Here is a 25,277-nt window from a genome sequence, read left to right as displayed (position 1 = left end):
AGCCCCAACCACTATTCTAGTCGTTGTTGTCGATAGCACACCGGATAGTCCGGTGGTGCACCAAACATGACACTGTTCACTGTCCGGTGCCTGCCACGTGAGTAGACCGTTGGGGTTTGGAGCGGTTGACCATTGAAGTCTCTTGTATTCTTGTGGCACCGAACAGTCCGGTGGCACACCAGACAGTCTGGTGCATTCTGACTTCGCAGCTCTGACTTCTGACTTGCGCACTATTCACTTTTATTGTACATCGCAGTCGACCGTTGGGCGCAGTTGATCGTTGCTCCGTTAGCTCACCGGACATGTCTGATGCACACCGGACAGTCCGGTGAATTATAGCGGAGCGATTCTCAAAAAAACCAAGAGCGACCAGTTTGTGGGGATGCTTGACCTAGGTACCGGACAGTGTCCGGTGCGCCATTGGTAGCACCTCTACTTGTCTTTTGCTCCAAACTTTGAAGAGTTCCCAACTCATTTTCTTTGTTGGTTTATGTTGAACTTTATGCACCTGAGATAATAGACAACTCGGCAAACAAGTTAGTCCACGTGGTTTGTGATCGACGTCAAACACCAAAATCGATTATAGAAAATGTATAAGCTCATTTCCCTTTCATCCCCCATAGATCCCCTCCAATTCCATATCCACCAAACCAGCCCTAAAGCGGCAGAGCCACCCTCGACTTATCGTGGCCAATATGAAGAGGGTCTGCTTGACATCGTGTGCCCACACAGAAGAAAGAGGTGGTTCAAAAAGGTCAAGATGCATGTCGCCGTCCACGAATCTTAATTAGCAGCCACGTCATCGTCTGCCATCTATCCCTACATTACCTGGTGTCGAGCACAAAAAACGTCCTTGCAGACGGTCCGACCCTGAGGCCAGACGCTCTGTGGTCCAGACTGTCCGACATAGCGGTGCAGACCATCCGCGCATGCGCAGAATCAGTTAGGATTCTAAATTTCTTGCGAGATGTGTTAGCTAAACCTGCGGGGTTAACTCGACAACCGACTTGTAACGGGTCTAGACCTCTCCCGTTATATAGATGAAGGGATATGACCGGTTGAACCCCCAACAATCGACACATTCAATTCTACTTCTCGTTTTACCTTATGCATTAGGACTAGTTCTAGTTTAGCCCTACTTTAGTCTCCCTCTACCTCAAATCTTCACATCTCTTCGACTCTACGTCGACTAGAGACATCTTGGATGGCCTGCCGATGACAAGACACACCCTAGGATCCTCCTCCCAGACGAGGTCCCTCCCGGGAGGGGAGATCTAGGTCTGTTACGAAGAAGACCCTCTACGTCATCGCGGACCGTTGGGACATACGCAGAGGAGGAGTCGCTCCTGCACCTAGGTCGTGGACCGTCCGACCCTGCGCCGCGGACCGTCCGCGCTTCCGCAGAAAGCACCACGAGACGGTCCGTTCCAGTGTTTGGTGCCCAGATCGATGGCAACACCTGGGTAACAACACACGTATAGCTGAAGGGTTGATCACAGATGCAATCATGTGAAATATATCACGAAAGCAGAAATAATCTCATGTAATAATTGCTTGCATAAGCTGAATCGACATATACTTAATTAGTTTAATTACAACAATGGAAAAAAGATAACCAGTTGGATCCTCTAGTCCTATTCATACAACCTTAGAACAAGATAACAGTTTAATCTACCAATGCTATTCATATCTAATTTATCCTGTTAGTCAAATACTGAAACCGTACATATTACGGTTGCCTAGCAACAATAGATACATGCAATATACTTACAATACGTCTATCAGCGAGTTTTTTTTACAGTTGGCAATGGGTACAAACCTGTTACGTATCACTTGTCCTAATATGTACCCACGAATAAAATGTCTGCTAAAAAATCATACCCATGACCAATATAAAATTTTGACATACAATACTAATTTTAGTTTAAACTTTGTTACATGAAGTTTATTTCAACTAGAACATATTAAATTAATAATATTATGAGACATATGTGTAAATTATGTTGATTTTAATGCGGATTTTAAAAATTCATGGGTTTGCGGGTATGGACAGTGGAATAAACCCATTCTCACATATCTGTTGGGTTCCATTTGAGTCTATTAACAAACCCATGAATAGAGAAATTAGCATAAACACATGCCCTAAAAGAGTTAAAACACACTGAATTTCGGGTAGCGGGCAGGTACTCTTTGCCATCTCTAAGTTATGTTCTATTTCAATTGATGGCAGAGCTTCGGCATTACATTAAAGACAAAACAGAGTGCCACCACGATCTACCATCTCCTTCTCCCAGCCAATGTTTTTTTCTTGTTTTCTAGAGTAAACAAGAAGAGTCAGAGAGCCGGTGACACCACGACCTTTGCATGCAAGTTCAGGTTTGAGTTCGAATTCTGAGTTTCTGACAATCGTATACCTCCCAAACAAGCCTGGAACGGCAACTCATGTTTCCGAGCCCGTCGTAGATGTAAATAGAAGACAAATTGTATGGCGATCAACGTGCAACCTTCGTGATTTTGACAGCTTATCAGTTACGGTTTAGCTTAAAATAAAATAAAATTAAGGGTGGTTTAGGGCCCACGGTGGCACCAAGTTAGCTCCGCCTGTACTCCCACTTCCGCCCTAAACAAGGCGGATAAATAGCCTGTTCGTTCAGCGCGCGATGTCACGCTTGACGCATGTTCGTGCAAAAGAAATCGTTTTTTTTTTGTTTTGTTTTTTGCAAGTTGCAACAATGTTTGCGGCTATACATGAGCCTATAATCGTTGAAGCCTACGAACTATATAATAATTTCCAAAGTTTGAGACTCGGTTCAACTGCGCAGGAGGACTAGTGATGATGAAGGTGTAGATTCTGCGTCACTTCACGACGTCACTGTCGCCGGGTGCCATCAGGGCATGTCCCGGCCATGCGACCCCATCCACACAAGCAACCACTGAGCAGAGCGCCACCTCCCTCCGTCACCCCCACCCCCACCCCACTCGCATCCCACGCAACGCGGAGCATCGCCTCGCCGGGCAGCCAGCCAAGCTCGATCACTCGACCGCCGCGGGATGGTGAGGCTGGAGGCCGCCTTCGCCGTCGTCAGCGTGCTGGCCGTGGTCACCGTGGCCGCCCTGCTCCGCGCGTGCTCCCGCCGCGCCGCGCCCGCGCGCCTGAGGGACGACGACGAGGCCCGCCGCGCACACCGCCGCACGGTCACCGCCGTGTTCGTGGGCGGCGTGGAGGACGTCGAGGCGGGGCTCGACGAGGCCGCGCTCCGGGCGCTGCCCAAGGTGGTGTACGGCGACGAGGAGGCGGCCACCAGGGCGTGCTGCGCGGTGTGCCTGGGCGAGTACGCCCCCGGGGACGTGCTCCGCGTGCTGCCCCAGTGCGCGCACGCCTTCCACCAGCGCTGCGTCGACCGGTGGCTGCGGCTGCACCCGACGTGCCCCGTGTGCCGCTCGCCGCCGGTGACCACCCCCGTCGCCGCCGCCGCCAAGCCTTTGGCCGTTGCCCCGCTGTCCTGAGCTGCTGCTGTTTACTACTCAGCAGATTCCGGGGTACAAGATGTAAAATACAAGCATTGTTTTGTACTAGCATAACAGCATATAGAATGGAAGAAAGTTGAGAAACATCCATTCCAGCCGCGAGCAGCCACACGAATTCAGAGAGGCATCAGCATCACATCCAGCAAATAGCATCGGGTTCTGATTAGATCCAAACAAACTGCTGTTTCTGGCTGGGTGCGCTGGTGCGGAGATGGGTACCCCGCACCCATAGATACCCAGACACTTATTATTTTTCATGCATGCAACTGGTTCTGCAAGTTTGACAATACACATACAAACATTAGAGCGGAGTAATTAATACATGGCCTAAGGTTAACATGTTTACGCGGTTAGGTACCATACAACCACAAGAAGATGATACATGTATGGCGGCGACAGCAGCCATACAAAACAGCTAAATGCAGAGCCTAATTACCAACCTGTCACCCAGCAGCGTCAGACTGACTAATTAACATGCTTACCGTTCCATAGACTTTTTAACTGATAACAATGTGAATGCGAATGCGAATGTTTGTTCCTAAATGAGATACACGGCGCCGGAAGGGGTTCAGGTTTTTCCGGCGTTGCGGCTTCAGGTGCACTTCACCGTCGAGTGCGGCAGCTGTCCATTGTTCACGGGCTGGCTCTCCTGGCTTCCGTCTTTGTCGGTGGAGTTCTCTGCTGGAGCTCCAGGTGCTGGATCGGCGGCAGTGGCCTTGGTTCCAGGTGCTGGATCAGTAGCAGCAGCATCTGAGTTGGTTCCAGGCACTGGAGCAGCAGCAGCAGCAGGCTCGGCATCTGATTTGGTCTCAGGCGCTGGAGCAGCAACGGCAGCAGGCTCGGCGTCTGATTTGGTTTCAGACGCTGGAGCAGCAACAGCAGCAGGCTCGGACTCTGATTTCATCTCAGGAACTGGAGCAGCATCAGCAGCAGGCTCAGCATCTGATTTCGTTTCAGGCACTGGAGCAGCAACAGCAGCAGGCTCGGCATCTGATTTGGTCTCAGGCACTGGAGCAGCAACAGCAGCAGGCTCGGCATCTGATTTGGTCTCAGGCGCTGGAGCAGCAACAGCAGCAGGCTCGGCTACTGATTTGGTCTCAGGAGCTGGAGCAGCAACAGCAGCAGGCTCAGCGTCTGATTTGGTCTCAGGCGCTGGAGCAGCAACAGCAGCAGGCTCGGCGTCTGATTTGGTCTCAGGCACTGGAGCAGCAACAGCAGCAGGTTTGGCGTCTGATTTGGGCTCAGCAGCTGGAGCAGCAACATCAGCAGGTTCAGCAGGAGCAGGGGCCGAATCCTCAGTTGGGTTGCTTGCTGCAGCTTCAGGCTCAGCTGGCTTGACATCTTTCTTCTCCTCCGATGGCACAGGAGGAGCTGCAATAGCTTCTGCCAGTTCTTCAGTTTGTTTCTTATCTTCTTCCATTGGTGCTGGTGCAGGAGCATCAGCCATGTCAGCATCTTCTGTTTCAGCAGAGGCCCCCTTCACCTCTTCAGCAGGCTTCATCTCCACATCAGTCTCCTTTGCGGCATCTTCGCTTGGGGCCTCCTCTGCCTCCTTGCCAGTTTCAGCATCTTTGGCTTCTTCGGTCTCAGGGGTTTCCTTCTTCCCCTGCTTACCCTTCCTACCACTGGAGTTCCTGCTGCGCTTCGGGATCTTCTCGCCCTCTGGGCTATCAAATACCTTGACTTTCTCGCTAATACGAGCAGAACGCCTTGGGGTATCACCTGTTTGCAAAGCATTTTAGATGGAGAAGACAAGACTTCTAAAGCCATCCACATTTGTATTAGAGCCAAAGATCTAAAGAAATAACAGAATGGTAGTCAAAGGTATCTACCAGTTCCCCAATCAAACTCTGAAACAGCAGGGCCTCCAGGGTGTGCCTTTAGGTACTGACTTAATTGCCTCTTGTTCTTAATTTCCTCGCCAGTTGGTGAAACAAAAACAATCTCAGATCTCCCCCCTCTCAAGGGAGTAAACTGTAACATTAAAAAGGAATGTATATTAGTTCCCAATCAGATATCCCCATAAAATACACATTAACTAATGAAAGAAATGTGTGCCTACTAACAGCTCTTTGTAATTCCTTGCAAAGAGAAAAGGAGAAGTATTCCTTTGAAACATTAGGGAAAAAAAGATAGGGTAACACATGGACATGCTACTAGGAAAACAATGTTTTGTGGAATGGTAATAGCCTCAGGACCACCTAATGTTCAGATATTCATCATAATCAGGTAGTCATTAACAGAGGATTATGTATTGAACAACAGACAGAGGCACCACTAACTGGGAAAACTGCTGGCTCCACAACCAGGTACACATTAACAACGCGTGGGAAAACTGTACTGATGTAAATATCGCGAAGCAGAAGAACGACTAGGGCACAGGTGGGTCAGTAAAAGGCAGAATGCTTAGAGACAGTCAAATGCATCACAAACAACAAAGAAGAACAGGACAGTTACACTGATACAGAGATAGTATTAGAGTTTTAGCTTCACATTACATTCTTGGTTTTCACCATCATAATCAGTTGCATCTTCCTCTCACATGAACTAGACTGGAAGTATGCTAACTGTGCCAAGTACTAGGCATTGCCCTAACAGGAATAGAACTTGAAAACAGGCAGAACCTAGACTCAACAGGAAGTGCTTTCAGATTTAGTGACCTAAGAAGCAGAAAGACAGTTACATTATTTTTGCACTACAGTCAATGTGACTCAAACGACCAAAAAAAATGGCTAAAGTAAATGGAAAATTAGCCAGAAACCAATTTCAACCCACTCAAGGTTTCATATGAATATTAGTGTGAAACTTATGAGACAGCTTACCAGAGATAAGGTGTCACCACTAGCAGATTGATTTTCACAATGGTTACAGAAATGGACAGGAAAAACAGTTAATCTCACAGCTTAATAGAAGTGATACTGCTTTGTTGGTATCTAACTAGCGGCAACGACTAATATGCAAGCAAATACTAGGTGCAAGCGTGCAAGCAGACTTTTTGGTCTGTTAGATCTGAATCCAACGGGGGGTACAACTGTGGTTTGTTAGGGTTTTTTTTATAAAGCTACACCAGGTGGTGGTGGAAGGGTTTAAGTGCTAAATATGACATACCGTTGGATCTAGATCTAACAGATCAAAATGTCTGCTTGCACACTTGCACCTAGTACCTGCTTACATATTAGTCGTTGCCCTAACTAGCAAAATTAGTTTTGTAGAAGGTCATCAGCAGAAATAAAATAACGGCCTTATAATGGAGAATTTGAATGCCTTAGCAAACTCTAAAGCAGGGTTATACAGTGTTCTAAAACCCTTACCACCCACTTCAGATACATTTCCGTTAACAAATATGTTGTTAATTTTGAACATCACATTATATAGAAACTAATTTAATAAACATAACAGAGATGCAAAACCAACAAAAAATGGAAATGTGCACAAAATAATGCAAGAAAATTGATCATAACATCTATTGGTATTAGGAAGTTTGAACAATAACAAAAATTGGACACAACAAACAAGAGCCAACCTAGTGGCTGATTTAGGAACACCACGTGTCCGGTTGCTATGTGACCAGCAGAAGGATAAGCATGCAAACAGTTAACAACTAAATAAAAAAATAGGTAACCAACAAGAATTAGAACGTCATCTTAAATGGTCAAACTAACGCGATAACATAAGGCATTAAAGGTGCAATCCACAAGAACTATTTCCAGATAAAAGCCTGTTTTTAGATGATTCCAACATTGAACTTTATCCAGCATTCAAAGTTCGGTTTTGCCCAGCTAGAAACAGAAATAGATCATGCTAGACACCTAGACCACAAGTTATATCAACTGTCTGAGATATTCAATGCTTCCCTCCAATAAGGAACAAGATATTGCAGCCAATAATAGCATGAAACAATGCATCCCAACAACCAATAATGCAGAATACCAACAGTAAATCCTATGAAGCACCATCAGTCTCCAGCTAGGAATAAAAACTAATAATGTTAAACTATGCAGAACAGGTATCTCCTAGGCTAATAAGTTTGTTTGGCACTTTTCTGTCATCCTGTTGAAAAAGGATACTAAGACAACCATAAAAATACATCCGATAATGAAAAATTAACAGCCTAAACTCAAAGCTTGAGTATTTAAGATTTTCAAGTGGGCATTCATGTGATATTACATGTACATCTGATCAGATGGAGCTCATATTAATGTGGCAGCACCGTGTTCTGTTGCATCAAGCTTTCATTTCTTGCATGAAATAGCTCAACAAGCACTTGGTCTAGCAATACTGGAACTAACCACAGTAAAATTAAACTCACAGACCATGATATGACCAGATTCACTAAGCACAGATCATCTAATAATCAACATCAAACTGGAATTGTGTAGGACAAACCCCAATTACAGCAAATCAACAGCTTAAAGCTGCAGAACATTCTCCATTCCAGATTCTCTACACATATACTACTAGTAAAGCAATGCTAACCACCTGAATCCGAAGTAATTGCTGAAGCATTGGAAGTCAGGACGAAAAAAAGTTAACCCACCATCTAATAACGAACAATCGAAGATCCAATTAGAAATCAGGGGCTAAAGCTCTAGTAGAAGTGACTGGCTGATTGCCAAAGTTCCAAGCTGCAGGAGATTCCCCATTCCAGCTTTCACTACGAACATACTGCTACTCAAGTAACATCAACCATTAATCTAAAGTAATGGATGAAGCATTTCAAGCCGAAACAGAAGAAAACACTGGATCATATAACCTATCATAAAGAAAACAAGGTCCAACTCGAAATGGGTAGGCTAAAGCTCCTATTGGCAGCGTTTGCTATAGCTCTAAGCCGCAGGGGATTCCCCATTCCAGCCTCATTACAAGCACACAACTACTCAGACAGAATCAGCTCCAAGCTGAAGGGGATTCCCCATTCCAGCCTCACTACAAAGCACACAACTACTCAAGCAGAATCAACCGCCTAAATCTGAAGTAATACCTTCTGTACGAAAAAGGAACTGCAGCATTTCAGTCCAAACGAAAGAGCTGTAACTCCTAACCAATCATCAAATGACCAATATGAAATTTGGAAACCGATGGGCCAAACCCTACCACCCCTAATTGCAAGAGCCCCAGCCTACAAGTAGCAAGACACTAGCAGCAAACGTAGTGCAGCGAGCAAACAAAGAAAGTAAACAGCGACATATCACGGCCAGATTTAGGAATCTTCCCCCGGTTCAGCTAGCCCCCCGACAGTCCCTAATCCTAATCGAGCGCCCCAGTTACGAATCTTCACAGTACAGACCGGGCATGGGGTCCGTAGCTCACCTACGGACCTACACCCAACACGGAGCAGAGAGCTCAAGCAGTCGTGGGCCTCGTGGCCGAGCTCTGGACGCACCTACTCCGAGCTGAAATCGAGGTCCAGAACCTCACGGGGCCACGAATCCCAGCTGGATGGCGGTGGTAGGCCGGGGGCAGCGTCGCAAACCCTAGAGCCCCAAATCCGGAACTGGGAGGCTCTCGAACGCCAGACCGGCACCGCGGGAACCCTAGAACTCGGCGCGAATTAGCGGCCGGGAACCGGAATTCCGCTCCCCGGAAGCTTATTGACCCCCGAATTGGACGCGGACGAGGCAACTCGAGCGAGCGAGCGAGCAGAGAGACAGGCAGTCAGGCGGTCGGGCAGCAGGTCGTCGTGACCCCCTACCTTCTTGGTCCACCCGTCGGGTGCGGGCATCTCGACGGACACGACCTCCGCCGGCTGCTCTCCGGGCGTCGCCATGGTGGTGGGTGTGCGTTATCCCTAGCGCTAGCTGCTCCGTCCCGCTCAGCTCTTTGCTCTCGCTCTCGCTCTCGCCACCTGTTGGTTGGTGTTGGTGGTGGTGCAGGTGGGGAGGGAGGGGGCAAACGACGGCCGCGTGGGGATTTAATTTCCATTATTATATAATGTATATATATAATGTGTGATAAAAATAAATGTACCCCACCCCTTGGACACATTCGCCGCCGGACGCTGACGCGTGGGTCAGCGCGTTCTAAGCAAAAGTGGGACCGGGGTGGCAGAGAGCGCGGAGGGAGGGGCCGTTGGCACGGCGTCGGGACGGACGTGGGGGAACCGCCATGCGCTGCCGACGGCGTGGGGCTCAGCCGCGTGCCGCGTGGGCGTGGTTCGTGCACCGTTAGGCAGCGCGGGGCCCGAGCAGCTGCGGGACGGTCCGCGTGGACCTTGCGCGGGGAGGCAACGTGAGGGCCGGATGCCGGGACTGAGAGGCTGGACAGCAAACTGGATTGAACTTCGCACTGGTGGAGTCCGCGGGAGCGGGAAACCGGAGCGGCGAAGCCGGCCAGCCGGGAGGGAGCCTCTCTCTCGCCCCCTCGGGGGCTGTGCGCCAGCCACGTGGCAACCTCGGCGCGGATAACCCGAATAGAACGGATCGGTGCGGGCGCGGCCGCCGTGCATCCGGCGCACGTGACGGGCTGCGGGCCGCAGGGCGGAACGCGGGGTGACGTCTGACGTGGACGCCTCGCAGCGCAACGCACGCGCGCCTCGTGGGCCGTGTCGTGTCACCGCGAGCGCTCACGTCTCTCTCGTTTCAATCATATAAACTCATCTCTACTGTCTATTAAGAGGTTAATGTAGACCACAGGCGTACCCCGCTCCATCCTCTGCACGCATGCAGTCCTCTACACGCATGCACTAAACCCGCACACGCATCACACATGCAAGTATGCAACTAAACTAGCGCATGCAACCATGTATGCAAACGTCTCCGCTCGATGCAAAGCTTGCATGTGCGCAGCCGTGCAAGTATGTAAATGTGAATGACATTTGAACCATGGTTATTTGCTTTAAACTCGCATCTATTTAGTGAACATGACACACATATTTTTTGTTTTAAATTTTATACTCAAGTATAATATAGACTGTTATAAAAAATAGGGAAAAATTAAAACCGGATCGTGTTCCGGCCAACCATGTTACTTTTTACGTGAGTTTGCTACCTCGATGCTCTGTATGATTTTCTTTGTGTTTAATATCAATTATAACTACGCTAACTAATTTTTAGTTGTTTTGTACCGAAAATATAGATTGGTCAAGTCGTTTAGTAAAACAACATATCACACATACTTGCAAATTGTTTTCGCATCATAATGAATTATATATCTATATGCAAATTAGCAACTCAATTTTTAGAATAGTTCATAGCCATCGGTTCAGAACTTTATGCGAAAGAATGTTGGCTCTATGTCTGCTTATACGAAAGAATGTTGTCTCTTCCCGTTCCTATAGGAGGGTGAAATAAGTTTTACTAGCAGCGTCGTACCGGAGGTGCCAGTAGCCTCAGTTTGCCAGTCGCTCCTCAAGATGGCCTCACTGGCAGCAAAATATTCTCTGATGAGTTGACTCGCGTGCTTGACTGGGATTGTACTTTATCTCTTCTGTCAGCTAAGCTCTTGTGAATTCCTCCGGCATCAATGTTAGCACGATGGTTCGCCCAACCGAGCATGTCGCCAGTCCACGAAACTATATAGTTGGGGAACCTCACAGGTAAATTCATGGCACTGGTTGTTGGTTTTAATAGTGAAATGTCATCCTAACCATTTAACTAGCTATACCCAACACATTATGTATTTATTTCTCTAAATATTGTCAGCTGCTCTCCAATACAAATTACATGGTTGCCTCATGGTCTATGTAAGGAAACCTTGTTTTTAGAGGATCCATCTTTAGATAGGTTGAATATTGTAATATTATTTGTCTTTATATAAATAATGTAGAAATCATGCCAAAACACATTTCCCCACAACATAAAAGATAAGAGGGCCATATTTGTGAGCTAAAATAATTTTGATAGTCATAACTCACCATCTCCTTTCGATAGCCTTAGGATCTCCTTTTATAATTTTGACCCTACAATGCAAAATTGTTCTATGGAGGTCATGGTATATCATCATATCATGTATTCAACTTAGGGTTTGCCTATTTCGATTAATAGTTACATTGAACCAAATTTGTTATGATTGTTGAGTTGATTCTTGATATATAGCATCACTAAACAATGACTTATGTGTATACAAGTGTCCCCCATTGCAACGCACGGGTATATAGCTAGTTTCTTTTTAAGCAGTCCCCTCTTCGGTTAAAAAAATGAACTCCTGTTTTTTTTATTAGTTGATTTCTTTTATGCTTTGATAAAAATATATACATAAAACAACTATTATCTCTGGTGAGTATTATTGCATTAAATGACGGAATATATCTCGACTCAATAGAAAAGTTGTAGATATATATATTAAAACCATTCAAACTTTAAAAAAAGATTAAACTTCTTCCGGATGATACTTATGATGTATTTTTATTTGGAACGGATAGTATATAGGACACGGAAAGGCGTGCGTGAGATATTCGAGAAAATGACCCGATGACCGCCTTTTCACTTTAAACGTTGTTAGTTGGGCTGGGCACATATCTTTCTGGCTGTATCTGGGCCAACCGGTAGCGGAAGAAAGGAGCGGCCCATACGAGTTCCCATTATCTATCCTCTCCCGAAAAACAATTAAAAGTGAATTGATGGTGGACAAATTCAGATACAACTCATATGTATTTCAGGATCAAATTTTACGTGCATGATCACTCGGTGTATATAAATCAGTGTCGCGAACTTTACTATATCTCTACTATTCTATAAGTGTGGATTATAGGTGTCCACATTTGTGCACCATGTCCCTGCCTCCGTGACCTCCGCCCCCGTCTGTCTCTAGCGCGCCCGCCGCCCCCTCCTCCCCGAGAATGTCGCGGTGTCCTCGACCCTCCATCTTCCTCCCCCATGTTGCCGCCCCTAACATCGCCCCTCCCTTCTCGCCTTCGTGGACGCGCGGAGATGGCCTACTGGTGCCGCTGCGATCCCTAGCACGTGCTCGTTTTCCTCGTGATGTGACTGGCACCCTCTCCACCGCCGCCAAAACCACAAGTGACGCTGTGCGCAACGTCTTCACCGGTAGCAGGGCCACCTCAAGCACAATGTCAACCTCTTCATGTGTCGCTCTCCCTGTTCGGATCTTACATCCGAGGGTTCAGTTCGGTCTCACGCAGGGGCGCTATGCAGCTGGTGCTCGTATCAATCATCGCTTGGGCCATGCTCAAGCTTGTCGCTCTCGCTTTCTACCTCTGGCCATGCAGCCCCCCTATCGCATTCCTCTCAGGTCAGCCTCGCGGTTGCCCATAGATCCATTATGATTTGCTTACCTCTTCTGCTGGCAGTATACTCTATCACTATGGCTGCCCAGCTTCGCCTTTGCGATGCCCAAATGCGTTGAGCTTGATGGTGCATCTGTAGAGCAAGCTTGCTTGTCTACATTGCCTTGGGAGTTAGTTAACTCAAGTAGTAACATGACCACCCGATAGTGCTATCCACATCCTTCACGAATGGAAGTAGTATCTGACAACTATAAAAATTATGTGTTAAGATCCCCGTAAGTAGTGGCGAACCTAAGATTTTTATATAGGATGTACCGCAATATTTTTTATGTACAAATTTATCTAATGTATATATAATTTTATAATAGATTCAGTAAATAACTCGATAAATAGATTCAACATTCGATAATTAAGCATGAAAGTTACTTGATCAGAACATTTTGAAGCATACCGTGACGTTTACAAGAAACTTCAACAATATTCAATAAAAGAGTTACTTGATAAAAAAGCACACAATCATTATTTCACTATGATGGACGTGAGAGATTAGATGAACAGAGGTGGTTGGGATCAGAGATAGTTGGGAATGGGATTGCGATTAGATCTTGCGTGTCTGCTGGAACAGTCAAGGCCAACGGTGTCACTCACACGTCTCAGGCTATCAGGCAGCGGCGGCCTCTCGGCGGCACTAGAGCCAGGGCACGGGGCGATGACGCGACGTCGCAGTCTCCCGGCGTTCACCATCTCGGCTGTGGCGGCGCTTATGGACAGTGAAATCAGCAAGGGCGTCTGTGTCTCAATGGTTGCTCGCTCGGCTCGGAAACTGGATGAACTAGAACCGGCATCTAGCGAAGGAATGTTAAACTAGAGGAAGCTGAACGAACGTGTGGAAGTTGGAACAAATGAAAAAAAAATCGGAATGGGGCGGGGTCTCTGGTGGGCCTGACCTAGGGCTTGTCATGGCCCACCGGGACCTCTGTAGGTCTGCCCCTAAGCAGCCATGTTTCCTCTCAAACGAGTATAGTTCTTGTTCTAAGCTTTTAAAAGTTTCACATAGCAGTTAGGATTTTTTTTAACTAGTGGACATTAAAACCCAAGTCTTCTAAATTTTTTCCAGCTCTGGTAGTTCGATTTAATTATCTTTCCTTTTCTCCTCAGTTCTCCCTGCACGTATATTCCAATTCTTTAAAAAATGTTGAATCAACTTGAGTTTTTGTTGAATTTTTGTCTAGGGTTGTTTCGGCCCTGCAAGGTATCAACCACCTTTTTCTACTTCTTTAAAAAAGAATCGTGGTTATTCGGCCAATTGAGGTCAAATCTAAACTGGATAATTTTCACATTTACCATCTGCCATCAGCAAATGGTTATGGCCTAAAATTTCACTAGGAAGTCTTCACCACAGTATGTGGGAAAATGTCTTCCCAATCTTTTGACACATAATTCTATCAAGATTTTTTTAAGGTAGTGTTTTCCTGGTAGTTTAACCATGTTCGTCTTTCCCATTAAGACCCGATGTGGTCATCGCCATAGAGATTGAGGGGAAGTTTGCCGTCTTGGGGCAGACACCTCCTGGGCATATCCCTAAGGAGAGGTATCGGGCTTGGAATGCAGACATGTACTCCTGAGATGTCCACTGCACACAATAATTATACTTCTTACAATCTATACTAATCATATTAAGACTCTACCGAAGGCGTCCACACCCGAGCCTGCCCTCGCCCGCGGCCCCTCGCCTACGCCCGCCTCGACCCCCAGCCCGAGACATCCGTGCTGCCCCCGCTCGTCCAAGACAGCAACCCCCTCAGAGCGGACGATGCAACTTATCTCCGGTGGAAGGCACGCAGCCACGCCCCCACTCCCCTCCTCGTGCTCCCCGCCGACGCCTGCCTCGCGCTCCTCGTCGCTCGTCTCTCCCTCTCCTCCGTCGTTGCATCTCGCCTCTCGCGCACGCACAAAGGCGAGTCTCCCCTCCCCCGACTCACCCCACTAGGTCTCTGATTCTTCTCGTCGGCGAGCAAGGACGGAGGAGCTGGCGGAGTCCTCAAGCTCGACCTGCGACCAGAGGTACAAGCGACGTTGTGGTTTGGGCTCTTCATTCGCGCGTAGAAACGACGGCGGCGGTGGCGGTAGACCTACTCACTGTCGGTTGCGGTAAGTCTCTCCTTCAGCTCCAATGATACATCGTCGGATGAGGTGATTTCTTCTTCTTCTTCTACCTGTGTCAGCGTGCTATTTCATTTAGTTTATGGTCAGGTGAACTGGATCTGAGGTCTAGGGTTTCCTGGATTCAGATTTTGGGCAAAGTTTGTACTTGTAGCTTCGTAGTTCATACTCTTTGTCGGCTCCCATTATTCTCTCTTAGGTTCTTACATTTTCACAGATTTATTAGAGATACACATTTTTCTATGTCATCAGTTGTCCGCTGAGAATTTTTGTTTGCTGATCCAGGTCAAGCGAGGATGTTGCTTAATATATCTCTCGTTACATGAAGCGTTTTTGTCCACACGGAGACGAATGAGACAACACTTTGAGCCTTCTTAACAAGGTAATCTATATTACCTGGATGACTGGAATGGAGGGAGTGTTTAGTGGTGAGTAGAGAGTGTGGGTTGCAAACTATATCGAATCACTCTGGTGCTTTTTGGGACACAAATATATGTATATGTGACGCCAATATTAACAAGTGTGCTTTTATGTGATGACTAATATATTAGTATTTTATATAGTATGACAGACATTGCTAATAGATAGTTCATTAGAAGAAGCACAAAGAAATAAATTATAGTATGTTTCTGGCGCCCAAAGATACAATATCCATTATCAAATTAACATATTACAGATACCATGTTGATCAAGCTCATCCATTGGCCTTTTATATGATTTTAGACTTCATTTAGATCTAATTATATGCTTAGCATTCTACATCCTTATCGTATTACTCAAGTTCAGGATGTCTCATCTATGCCCATTGGCGACTCACAGATCAATTTTTTCACAATGTAGCCGACTGGAAATTGCTCATCGGGTTTTCCAAAACAAGACAACAAAAAGTAATGTGACACGAACAACATTAATTTCTAGCTATGCCCAGGGTAATCAAGTCGAACTATGTCTCCATTTATTTGCGCTGATGAGGCAGTCTGTGTGCAAGCCAAATGACATCACATTTGCAACTATCTTCAGTGTCCACACTAATCATGTATTTTGTTGAGTTTGTGATCCAAATTCTGAAGAAGTCGACCAAGTCGGCGATCGAAGCAGAGGCCCATCGCCGGGAGGCTTGGGCCGGAGCGTTCCCTACTCACCTTAGGTTTTCGACTCTATAAATACACTTGTAATCCGCAGGAGATAATCATCTCATTGTAAATCTCATGTGATTTGTAACCACCCGAAACATAGTGAGATTGTTGCTGGCCGGCGCCCGTGGTTTTTCTCCTTCGCTTTGGAGGGGTCTTTCACATTAAATATGTGTCTTCTCTATGTTTGATCTACTTTATGTCGTATTGATTCATAACACATTTCTTGTACTTGGTAAAAGTGTGCAAGCCGCTTGATGAAACATGGGATCTGATCTAGATGATGCACACACTTAGGTGTCGTATGGGGCTCCCTACTAGCATCATGTAGGCTACGTGGAAGCATTTTGATCAGCATACAAGATGCTATTCAATGCGCTAAATTCTATAAACACATGGTTTTTATTGTGCTTTCCTTCAGAAAGTTGCCACTTTGGAAGATCCTTCCTTTCTTTCAATACAAGCATTAAGTGATTCACTTATCTATTACGCCCCGTTTGAATCATTGGAATTGAATTTCATTCTAATAATAGTAATTTAGGCATATATCAATTAAACTAATTCGATTTTATGCAAAATATATCAGTATACTATTATTAGCAAGATGTCGAAAATATTTATGTGCTACATTTTTACTATAGAGGAGTGAGTCGAAAATCGTCTTGTAAGTTACAGAGTAGAAACAAATTCTAGTAATACATAAAATCATTTCCTATCCTTGAAAGGGAAATAGGGTTAACCTTTTCCTACAATTAATTTTGGTGGTTGAATGTCCAACACAAACATATGGACTAACTAGTTTGGTCTAGAATACATGTTTTACAGGTGCATAAGGTTCAACACAAACCAATAAAAAATCAAGTTAGGGACTAAATTGAAATGGAGCAAGAACCTGAGTGTGCTGTGGACTGGCGCACCGGACTGTCCGGTGTGCCACCAGACAGTGTCCGGTGCACCATGCCCGTACAAAATCCGAAGCAGCCACTCTCGGGAAAACGCAGGCTCACTCCGCTATAATTCACTGGACTGTACGGTGTGCCAGCGGAGCAATGGCTAACTCGTGCAACGATCGACTCTGACAGGAGCTACAGTGAGCAACAGTGCCGCGCATAAGTCAGAGCAGCGAAGTCAGAGGGACACCGGACTGTCCGGTGCCGCAAGAGGACAAAGTTCCAATGATCGCCCGAGATCTGAACCCTAACGGTTGGGTGACGTGGCGGCGCACCGGACACTGAACAGTGTCTTTCCGGTGGCGCACTAGACTGTCCGGTGCGCCCATCGCCAGCAGCCTCCCCAATGGCTACCTTGGTGGTTGAGGGCTATAAATACCCCCAACCACCACAACTTCTAGCATCTAAGTTTTCTGAAGATCACATTCAATACAAGAGCTCTAGCATTCACTCCAAGACACAATACAAAAGATCAAATCCTCTCCAAGTACAAATTCACTCCAAACACTTAGTGGCTTGTGAGAGAGAGATTTTTGTGTTCATTTGAGTTCTTGTCGCTTGGATTATCTTTCTTCTTTTCCCATTCTTACTCTCAAGTGCTTTGTAAGCGAGGCAAGAGACACTAAGTGTGTGGTGATCCTTGTGGGGTCTTAGTGACCCGTGAGATTAAGGAAGAAGGCTCACTCGGTCTAAGTGACCGTTTGAGAGAGGCAAAGGGTTGAAATAGACCCGGTCTTTGTGACCTCCTCAACGAGGATTAGGTTCTTTGGAACCGAACCTCGGTAAAACAAATCACCGTGTTCACTCGCCTTATTTCTGGTTGATTTGTTTTCCCCCTCTTTCCGACTTGATTTTAGTTCTAACGCTAACCCCGGCTTGTAGTGTGTGTTTAAAGTTGTAAATTTCAGATTACGCCTATTCACCCCCCTCTAGGCGACTTTCAATTGGTATCGGAGCCCTGTGCTTCATTAGAGTCTAACAATTCGAAGTGATGTCAGGAGATCACGCCAAGAGGGAGATTATGATCGGCGACAAGTCCGCAAGCTCGGGGAGGACTCTCAAGGGAGTCCGGCAACAAACATAAGGAGGAATCCTCTTCCTCCATCAATTCGCATCGGAAAGGTGATAAGAAGAAGAAGATGAAAAATGTCGTCTACTACGAGACCAAATCTTCGTCACCCTCCACATCAAGCTCTGAGTCGTCTGTCGCTTCTAAGCGCCATGAGCGCAAGAAGTATAGTAAGATGCCCCTACGCTATCCTCGTATTTCAAAGCGTGCTCCATTACTTTCTGTTCCCTTAGGCAAACCACCATATTTTGATGGTGAAGATTATTGTATGTGGAGTGATAAAATGAGGCATCATCTAACCTCACTCCACGAAAGCATATGGGATATTGTTGAGTTTGGAGCGCAGGCACCGAAGGTGGGGGATAAAGACTATGACTCGGACGAGGTCGCCCAAATTAGGCACTTTAACTCCCAAGCCACGTATATACTCCTCGCCTCCTTGTGTCGAGAGGAGTATAACAAGGTGCAAGGGTTAAAGAGCGCCAAAGAAATTTGGGACGTCCTCAAGACCGCGCACGAAGGGGACGAGGTGACCAAGATCACCAAGCGGGAGACGATCGAGGGGGAGCTCGGTCGATTCATCCTCAACAAAGGAGAAGAGCTGCAAGCAATTTACAACCGGCTAAAGACGATGGTCAACCAAGTGCACAACCTCAGGAGCACCAAGTGGGATGACCATGAAATGGTCAAAATTATTCTAAGATCCCGTGTTTTTCGCAATCCTACTCAGGTGCAATTAATTCGTAGGGATCCTAGATATAAACTAATGTCTCCCGAGGAAGTGATTGGCAAGTTTGTGAGCTTTGAACTTATGATAAAGACTCCAAACATATTGTCAACTTGGAGCAAGGTGCCACCTCCACACCCGAGGTGCAACCCATCGCATTCAAAGCGATGGAAGAGAAGAAAGAGGAGTTTACATCAAGTAGGCTTCCCATCGACGCCTCTGTCACACCCGGGTTTTAGGGGCACCAAGACCCGGGCGCGAACATAATCACCAGGTGTGCTCGGACCAAGTCTCACACATATGATGAATCATGGCACAGGATCGAATGTCACATCTTTACTACATAACAGGAGTTCTATACAAAATAAATAAATAATTACATATAAGGAGACAACGGCCTAGACCACTCACGAACTCATCACAACATCCTCCATGCGCCTCAACCTGTGGTACCTGTTCTTGACCTGTGGGGAAGGGGTGTGAGACAGCAAGAGTGAGCTCACATACGTTCATCGCTCAACAAGTTGTGGGGAATAATGTGCATGAACTCGCCAAAGGTGAGAGCTCACGTGAAGTGTAAGGCTTACCAAAGAGGATGGTTAGAGCTGAGCATTGCTTTTAAAGTTGGTCAAAATTTTATTAGCAATTACTAAGTATAAGTAAATACCAACCCAATTAAGCAGTAGAACAAAAGTAACAACATCACCTGCGATGCAATGCATATGACAAATTGGATTTAGTTCCATAAGTTAATCATGTGAGGGTCCGAGCTGCTCATGACCGTGAGCACGGCTAGTATACCAGTTTTACACTCTGCAGAGGTTGCACATCTTTACCCACAAGTCATGTTACCCATCTGCCAAGGGATTGCGACTTCCCATACACCTCTACCGAGGAGGCGAGGCAGGGTAACACTACGAGGCCTTTACAAAGTTCCACTAGCTTCAGAAAACCCGCTACAGTTATAGGAAGCTCCAATGCAGGGACCCCTCGCATGACCGCCATCGCAGCAAAATCATCCCAAGGACCTCCCCACACTGACCACTCCCCTACTGCCCTTGCCCCTTTCGGGTAAGGTAGTCTTTCACTAGCTTTCCTAATTAATCAGCCAAGGGCGTCCCATTAAACCCTTGTGGTAGCACTGTTTTCCCGGGTGGTCGCTCCATGTTCCAATTAACATAATGATATTGTCATGAACAGTAATAGTAAACAGATAATAAAAGTGTGATCATGAATAATGTATCTTCATACCCAAAACCACATAAAGCACTAGCAAGTACTACCCAAAAAGTTCAGTGGTAAACAAGGCATAAAGATAGACAAACTAGGGTAACCTATTGGGTCCCATCAAAATTAACCTATGCAAATCATTATGATTAATTAGAACATGAGTGGGTAAAAAGAAGTGATCAAGGGCACAACTTGCCTGGCACTTGAGATTCCAGGTACCAACTTGCTCTTCAGATGACACGTGTCCTCACGCTAGTCGTAGCATTACAAACAAACAGTGTATAGGCAAAATTAACATTACACCAAACATAAGGATAAACTGTATAATTATGATCTACGCGTTGCTACAAGATCGTAGAAACAAGAACCCCTAAATTCGGAGCTACGGATATTGAGTTATGAATTTCTAAAATCATTTAGCACCTAGAATAGATTAATTCAATTGAGCAATTTTAATTCAAGTTTCATGGTTAAACAAAGGTACTAGGTGATAAACAATATTAATACAAATTTATTGCAATTAGAATGACTCAATTTGGAGTTAAAATGAATTAACTATGAATTTCTTAAGTTTGGGATATTATTTTGCATTAAAAAAGAATTTCTGAATTAAATCTAATAGTTTTCTGAGTTACTTGGACTGTGGCCACTATTTAACAGAAACCCAGGGGGTTCTGCGCAAAAGACACCAAGACTCAGAACTCCCACAATGTGGACTGCAGGTTAATATAACAAAAGGGAAGGGGTTCTTTTAGAAAATGTGAACGACGAAAGGGTATCGAGCGGTTCAAGCCGTCCAGACTAGATCTAGCGGTGAAGATTGGATTTGGTGTGTTATGTGCTGGTGAGCAGCGAGGACCATTGGATAATGGATCAATGGTCCAGGTCACTTTTGAACGCGATCTAATCCTACACGTCGGTAAATGATCGAACGGTGGAGATAGGCTCTAGTCAAGTTGGCCCTATCTTCTAATCCTGGCCACTGATAATGCGATCTACGGTTCATGGGTTGTCTTCCACCATCGATAGCTGAGCGCAGCAGATCCCGCACCAGCGGCGGCCGCCCCCAACGACGGAGACCATCACCGGTGCTCCCGTCCAGTCGAGCACCATAGCTCCATTTTCCCCTATGATTTGTGCTACGTAGAGCGGACCAGCAAGCGAACCAACGGGGTCCAGAATCTCACCAGGGTTCATGCCGAGGAGACCCTCAACCATGGTGCAGCGGCTCGGTGATGAACACTGGATTGAAGGAATTCCACCGAGGCTCCCTGACATTCACCCGACTCCCGGCGACGGCGAGCATGGCTCCGCGTAACGACAGGACTCCTCGGCTGTAAGCTAAGGCCACGGCGCGAGCCGGTCCTCCGCGCCCAACCAGCGAAGGAAGAAGGGGGTCGGGGACGCCGAGACCGGTCGTGTGGCACAGGCAGGAAGCTCCCCACGTAGACGAACGACGCCCAAACACCAAGACCTACCGCAGAGACCCCGACGGGGCGAATCCGCGGAATCCCCATGGCAGCTTGGATCTTCACCCCAGGTTCGCGGCAGTTTGAGCTGTTCAGAGAAGAACACCGAGGTCTGCTTATATATCCTGGGCACAACCAAAACCCAACGAACCCAACCGATCCCGTAGAGTCCGCGCAGGGGTCAATTGGTTGACAGGGGTGGGAAAACCCCGAGATCCCAGGCGCGGCCATCGCGAGCAGCTGAACCCGAGTTCGCTACGAGAGTTTAGAGCATGGAGGAAGAAGGTCTAGCCAACCGGGCCCACACGGAAGCGACCCCACGCGATAGAAGAGAATGGGGTTGGCGAGCGGGACCCACACCATAGTGGCATATGGCGCGCAGGTGAGAAGACAGCAGGCGACGCACGGTAATGGGCTATATGGGCCAGAAGAGATAAAGTGGAGCTGGGCTGGGGGAGTGATTTCAGCCTAGACCACACAGGAATCTCTTTTTTTCTTTTCTCTATTTCAAATCTAATTTAAATTCAATCACCTATTTTGAACTCCCAATTTTCAAATGTTAAAATTAATACTAGTGTAACTATAACTTTTACAGTTTATCATTTATTCTTTTCCCCCTTTTTTCTATTTTTCCTTTGTTTTCATTTAAATTTTTGTTTTATTTCTACGGAAATCTTAAAATTCAAATTTGACTCTGGTTTAATTTTCAAAATAAAAGCACTATCAAAATCCAACATGTGATGCAGTATCTATTTTATTTATTTGTTTGTTTATTATCCTACTTAAGTAAATATTCTTGGATATGTAGCACACTTACAATTATTTTCAGGCAAATAGTTCCTATTGTATGATTACTTATTAAAATATGTTCTGACATTAATACTTATAAATTTCAGCAAAAGATAATTTATAGAAGAATCTTTTATTGAACCTTTATTATAAAACTTTTATTTTAGGAGATGTGACTTCAAAGATTATGGGAATTCTTAAAAAATCTAATTCAAGATCTTTGGAATTTTTTTACATACTTCTCAAAATGAGATTTTGAGGTGTTACAGCCTCCAAGCTCGACAACGAGGAAATGACGCTCATCATCAAGAGCTTTCGCCAAATCTTCAAGCAAAGGAGAGGGAAAAACTACAAGTCTCACTCCAAGAAGGTTTTCTACCGGTGTGGTAAGTCCGGTCACTTCATTGCTAAATGTCCAATTTCTAGTGAAAGTGACAGGGACGACGACAAGAAAGGGAAGAAGAAGTACTATAAGAAGAAGGGTGGCGATGCCCACATATGTCGGGAATGGGACTCCGACGAGAGCTCCACCGACTCCTCCTCCGACGAGGACGCTGCCAACATCGCCGTCAACAAAGACCTCCTCTTCCCCAACATCGGCCACAAGTGTCATATGGCTAAGGATGGCAAGAAAAAGAAGGTATAATCTAGAGCCACCCCCAAATATACACATCTAGTGATGAGAGTAGCTCTAGTGATAGTGAAGATAACTTAATGTCTCTTTTTGCCAACCTTAGCATGGACCAAAAGAAGAAATTGAATGAATTAATAGAGGCCATTAATGAGAAGGATGAACTCTTGGATAGCCAAGAGGACTTCCTTATTAAAGAAAACAAAAAGTTTGTTAAAATGAAAAATGCTTATGCTCAGGAAGTAAAGAAATGTGAAAACTTATCTAAGGAGCTTAGCATTTGTCATGATTCAATTTTTAGCCTTAGAAATGAAAATGCTAGCCTATTTTCTAAGGTTAAAGATTTAAATGTTTGTAATGATTCTATTTCCTGTCTTAGAGATGAGAATGCTAGATTAAAATCTAAGATAGAAGAATTAAATGAATGCAAACCCTCTACATCTACTGTTGATCATGTTTCCATTTGCACTAGATGTAGAGATATTAATTTCAAAGCTATTGATGATCACATTGCCATGATTAAACAACAAAATGATCACATAGCTAAATTGACTGCTAAAATCAATGAGCATGAACTTGAAAATGAAAAGTTTAAGTTTGCTAGAAGCATGCTTTATAATGTGAGACGCCCTAGCATTAAGGATGGCATTGGTTTCCAACAGGGGAGCAATGTCAAGCTTAATGCCCCTAAGAAACTATCTAACTTTGTAAAGGGTAAAGCTCCCATGGTTCAGGATAGTGAGGGTTACATTTTATATCCTGCTAACTATCCTTAGCAAAAAATTAGGAGAATTCATGCTAGAAAACCTCACACTGTTTCTCATCATGCATTTATGTATAAAAATGAGGCTTCTAGCTCTAGGCAATCAACTCATGTTAAATTGCCTAAAAAGAAAACTCCCACTGCATCAAATGAGCATAACATTTCATTTAAGACTTTTGATGCATCTTATGTTTTAACTAACAAATCAGGCAAAGTAGTTGCCAAATATGTTGGGGGCAAACACAAGAGTTCAAAGACTTGTGTTTGGGTACCCAAGGTGCTTGTTTCTAACGTCAAAGGACCCAGCACTGGTTGGGTACCTAAGAACAAGGCCTAAAATTGTTTTGTAGGTTTATGCATCCGGTGGTTCAAGTTGGATAATCGATAGCGGGTGCACAAACCACATGACATGGGAGAAGAGAATGTTCTCCTCCTATGAGAAAAACGAAGATCCCCAACGAGCTATCACATTCGGGGATGGAAATCAAGGTTTGGTCAAAGCTTTGGGTAAAATAGCTATATCTCCTGACCATTCTATTTCCAATGTTTTTCTTGTAGATTCTTTAGATTACAACTTGCTTTCTGTTTCTCAATTATGCAAAATGGGCTACAACTGTCTATTTACAGATATAGGTGTTACTGTCTTTAGAAGGAGTGATGATTCAGTAGCATTTAAGGGTGTTAGAGAGTCAGCTATATTTGGTTAATTTTAACGATAACAAAGCTGAACTTGACACTTGTTTAATTGCTAAGACTAATATGGGTTGGCTCTGGCATCGTCGACTTGCCCATGTTGGAATGAAGAATCTTCACAAACTTCCAAAGGGAGAGCACATTTTAGGACTAACAAATGTTCATTTTGAGAAAGACAGGGTTTGTAGCGCATGCCAAGTAGGAAAGCAAGTTGGCACTCATCATCCACACAAGAACATCATGACGACTAACAGGCCGCTTGAGCTACTCCACATGGATCTATTCGGCCCGATTGCTTACATATGTATCGGCGCGAGTAAGTACTGTCTAGTTATTGTGGATGATTATTCTTGCTTCACTTGGGTATTCTTTTTGCAGGAAAAATCTCAAACCCAAGAGACCTTAAAAGGATTCTTAAAACAGGCTCAAAACGAGTTCGAATTAAGGATAAAAAAGATAAGAAGCGATAATGGGACGGAGTTCAAGAATTCACAAATTGAAGGCTTTCTTGAGGAAGAGGGCATCAAGCATGAGTTCTCTTCTCCCTACACACCTCAACAAAATGGTGTAGTGGAGAGGAAGAATAGAACTCTACTGGACATGGCAAGAACCATGCTTGATGAGTACAAGAGACCGGACCGGTTTTGGGCGGAAGCAATCAACATTGCTTGCTACTCCATCAACCGACTCTACCTTCACCGAATCCTCAAGAAGACATCATATGAACTCCTCACTGGTAAAAAGCCCAATGTTTCATATTTTAGAGTCTTTGGGAGTAAATGCTTTATTCTTATTAAAAAAGGTAGAAAATCTAAATTTGCTCCTAAAGTTGTAAAAGGCTTTTTACTTGGATATGACTCAAACACAAGGGCATATGGAGTCTTCACCAAATCCACTGGATTAGTTGAGGTTTCTTGTGACATTGTGTTTGATGAGACTAATGGCTCC

General features: G+C 45.3%; 2 protein-coding genes across 2 annotated transcripts; one reads left to right on the top strand and one right to left on the bottom strand.

The window, feature by feature from the left end:
* Nucleotides 1-2,241: 2,241 nt before the first annotated feature.
* LOC103652042 (RING-H2 finger protein ATL70) lies at nt 2,242-3,612 on the top strand. Its single transcript, XM_020550267.3, has one exon. The coding sequence runs from the start codon at nt 3,052-3,054 to the stop codon at nt 3,505-3,507; it is 456 nt and encodes a 151-aa protein (XP_020405856.1). The 5' UTR covers nt 2,242-3,051; the 3' UTR covers nt 3,508-3,612.
* An 82-nt stretch (nt 3,613-3,694) lies between these two features.
* On the bottom strand, nt 3,695-9,415 carry mbd105 (methyl binding domain 105). The gene is made up of 3 exons (NM_001111704.2): nt 9,221-9,415; nt 5,361-5,502; nt 3,695-5,250 (listed from the first exon to the last, which is right to left on the bottom strand). Exons 1-3 carry the CDS (start codon nt 9,293-9,295, stop codon nt 4,121-4,123), a joined length of 1,347 nt encoding a protein of 448 aa, NP_001105174.2. The 5' UTR covers nt 9,296-9,415; the 3' UTR covers nt 3,695-4,120.
* Nucleotides 9,416-25,277: the final 15,862 nt, after the last annotated feature.

This window comes from Zea mays, chromosome 3, assembly GCF_902167145.1.
Source record: "Zea mays cultivar B73 chromosome 3, Zm-B73-REFERENCE-NAM-5.0, whole genome shotgun sequence".
In the NCBI taxonomy this organism is placed as follows: Eukaryota; Viridiplantae; Streptophyta; class Magnoliopsida; order Poales; family Poaceae; genus Zea; species Zea mays.
This window is presented reverse-complemented; position numbering and strand designations above follow the sequence as displayed.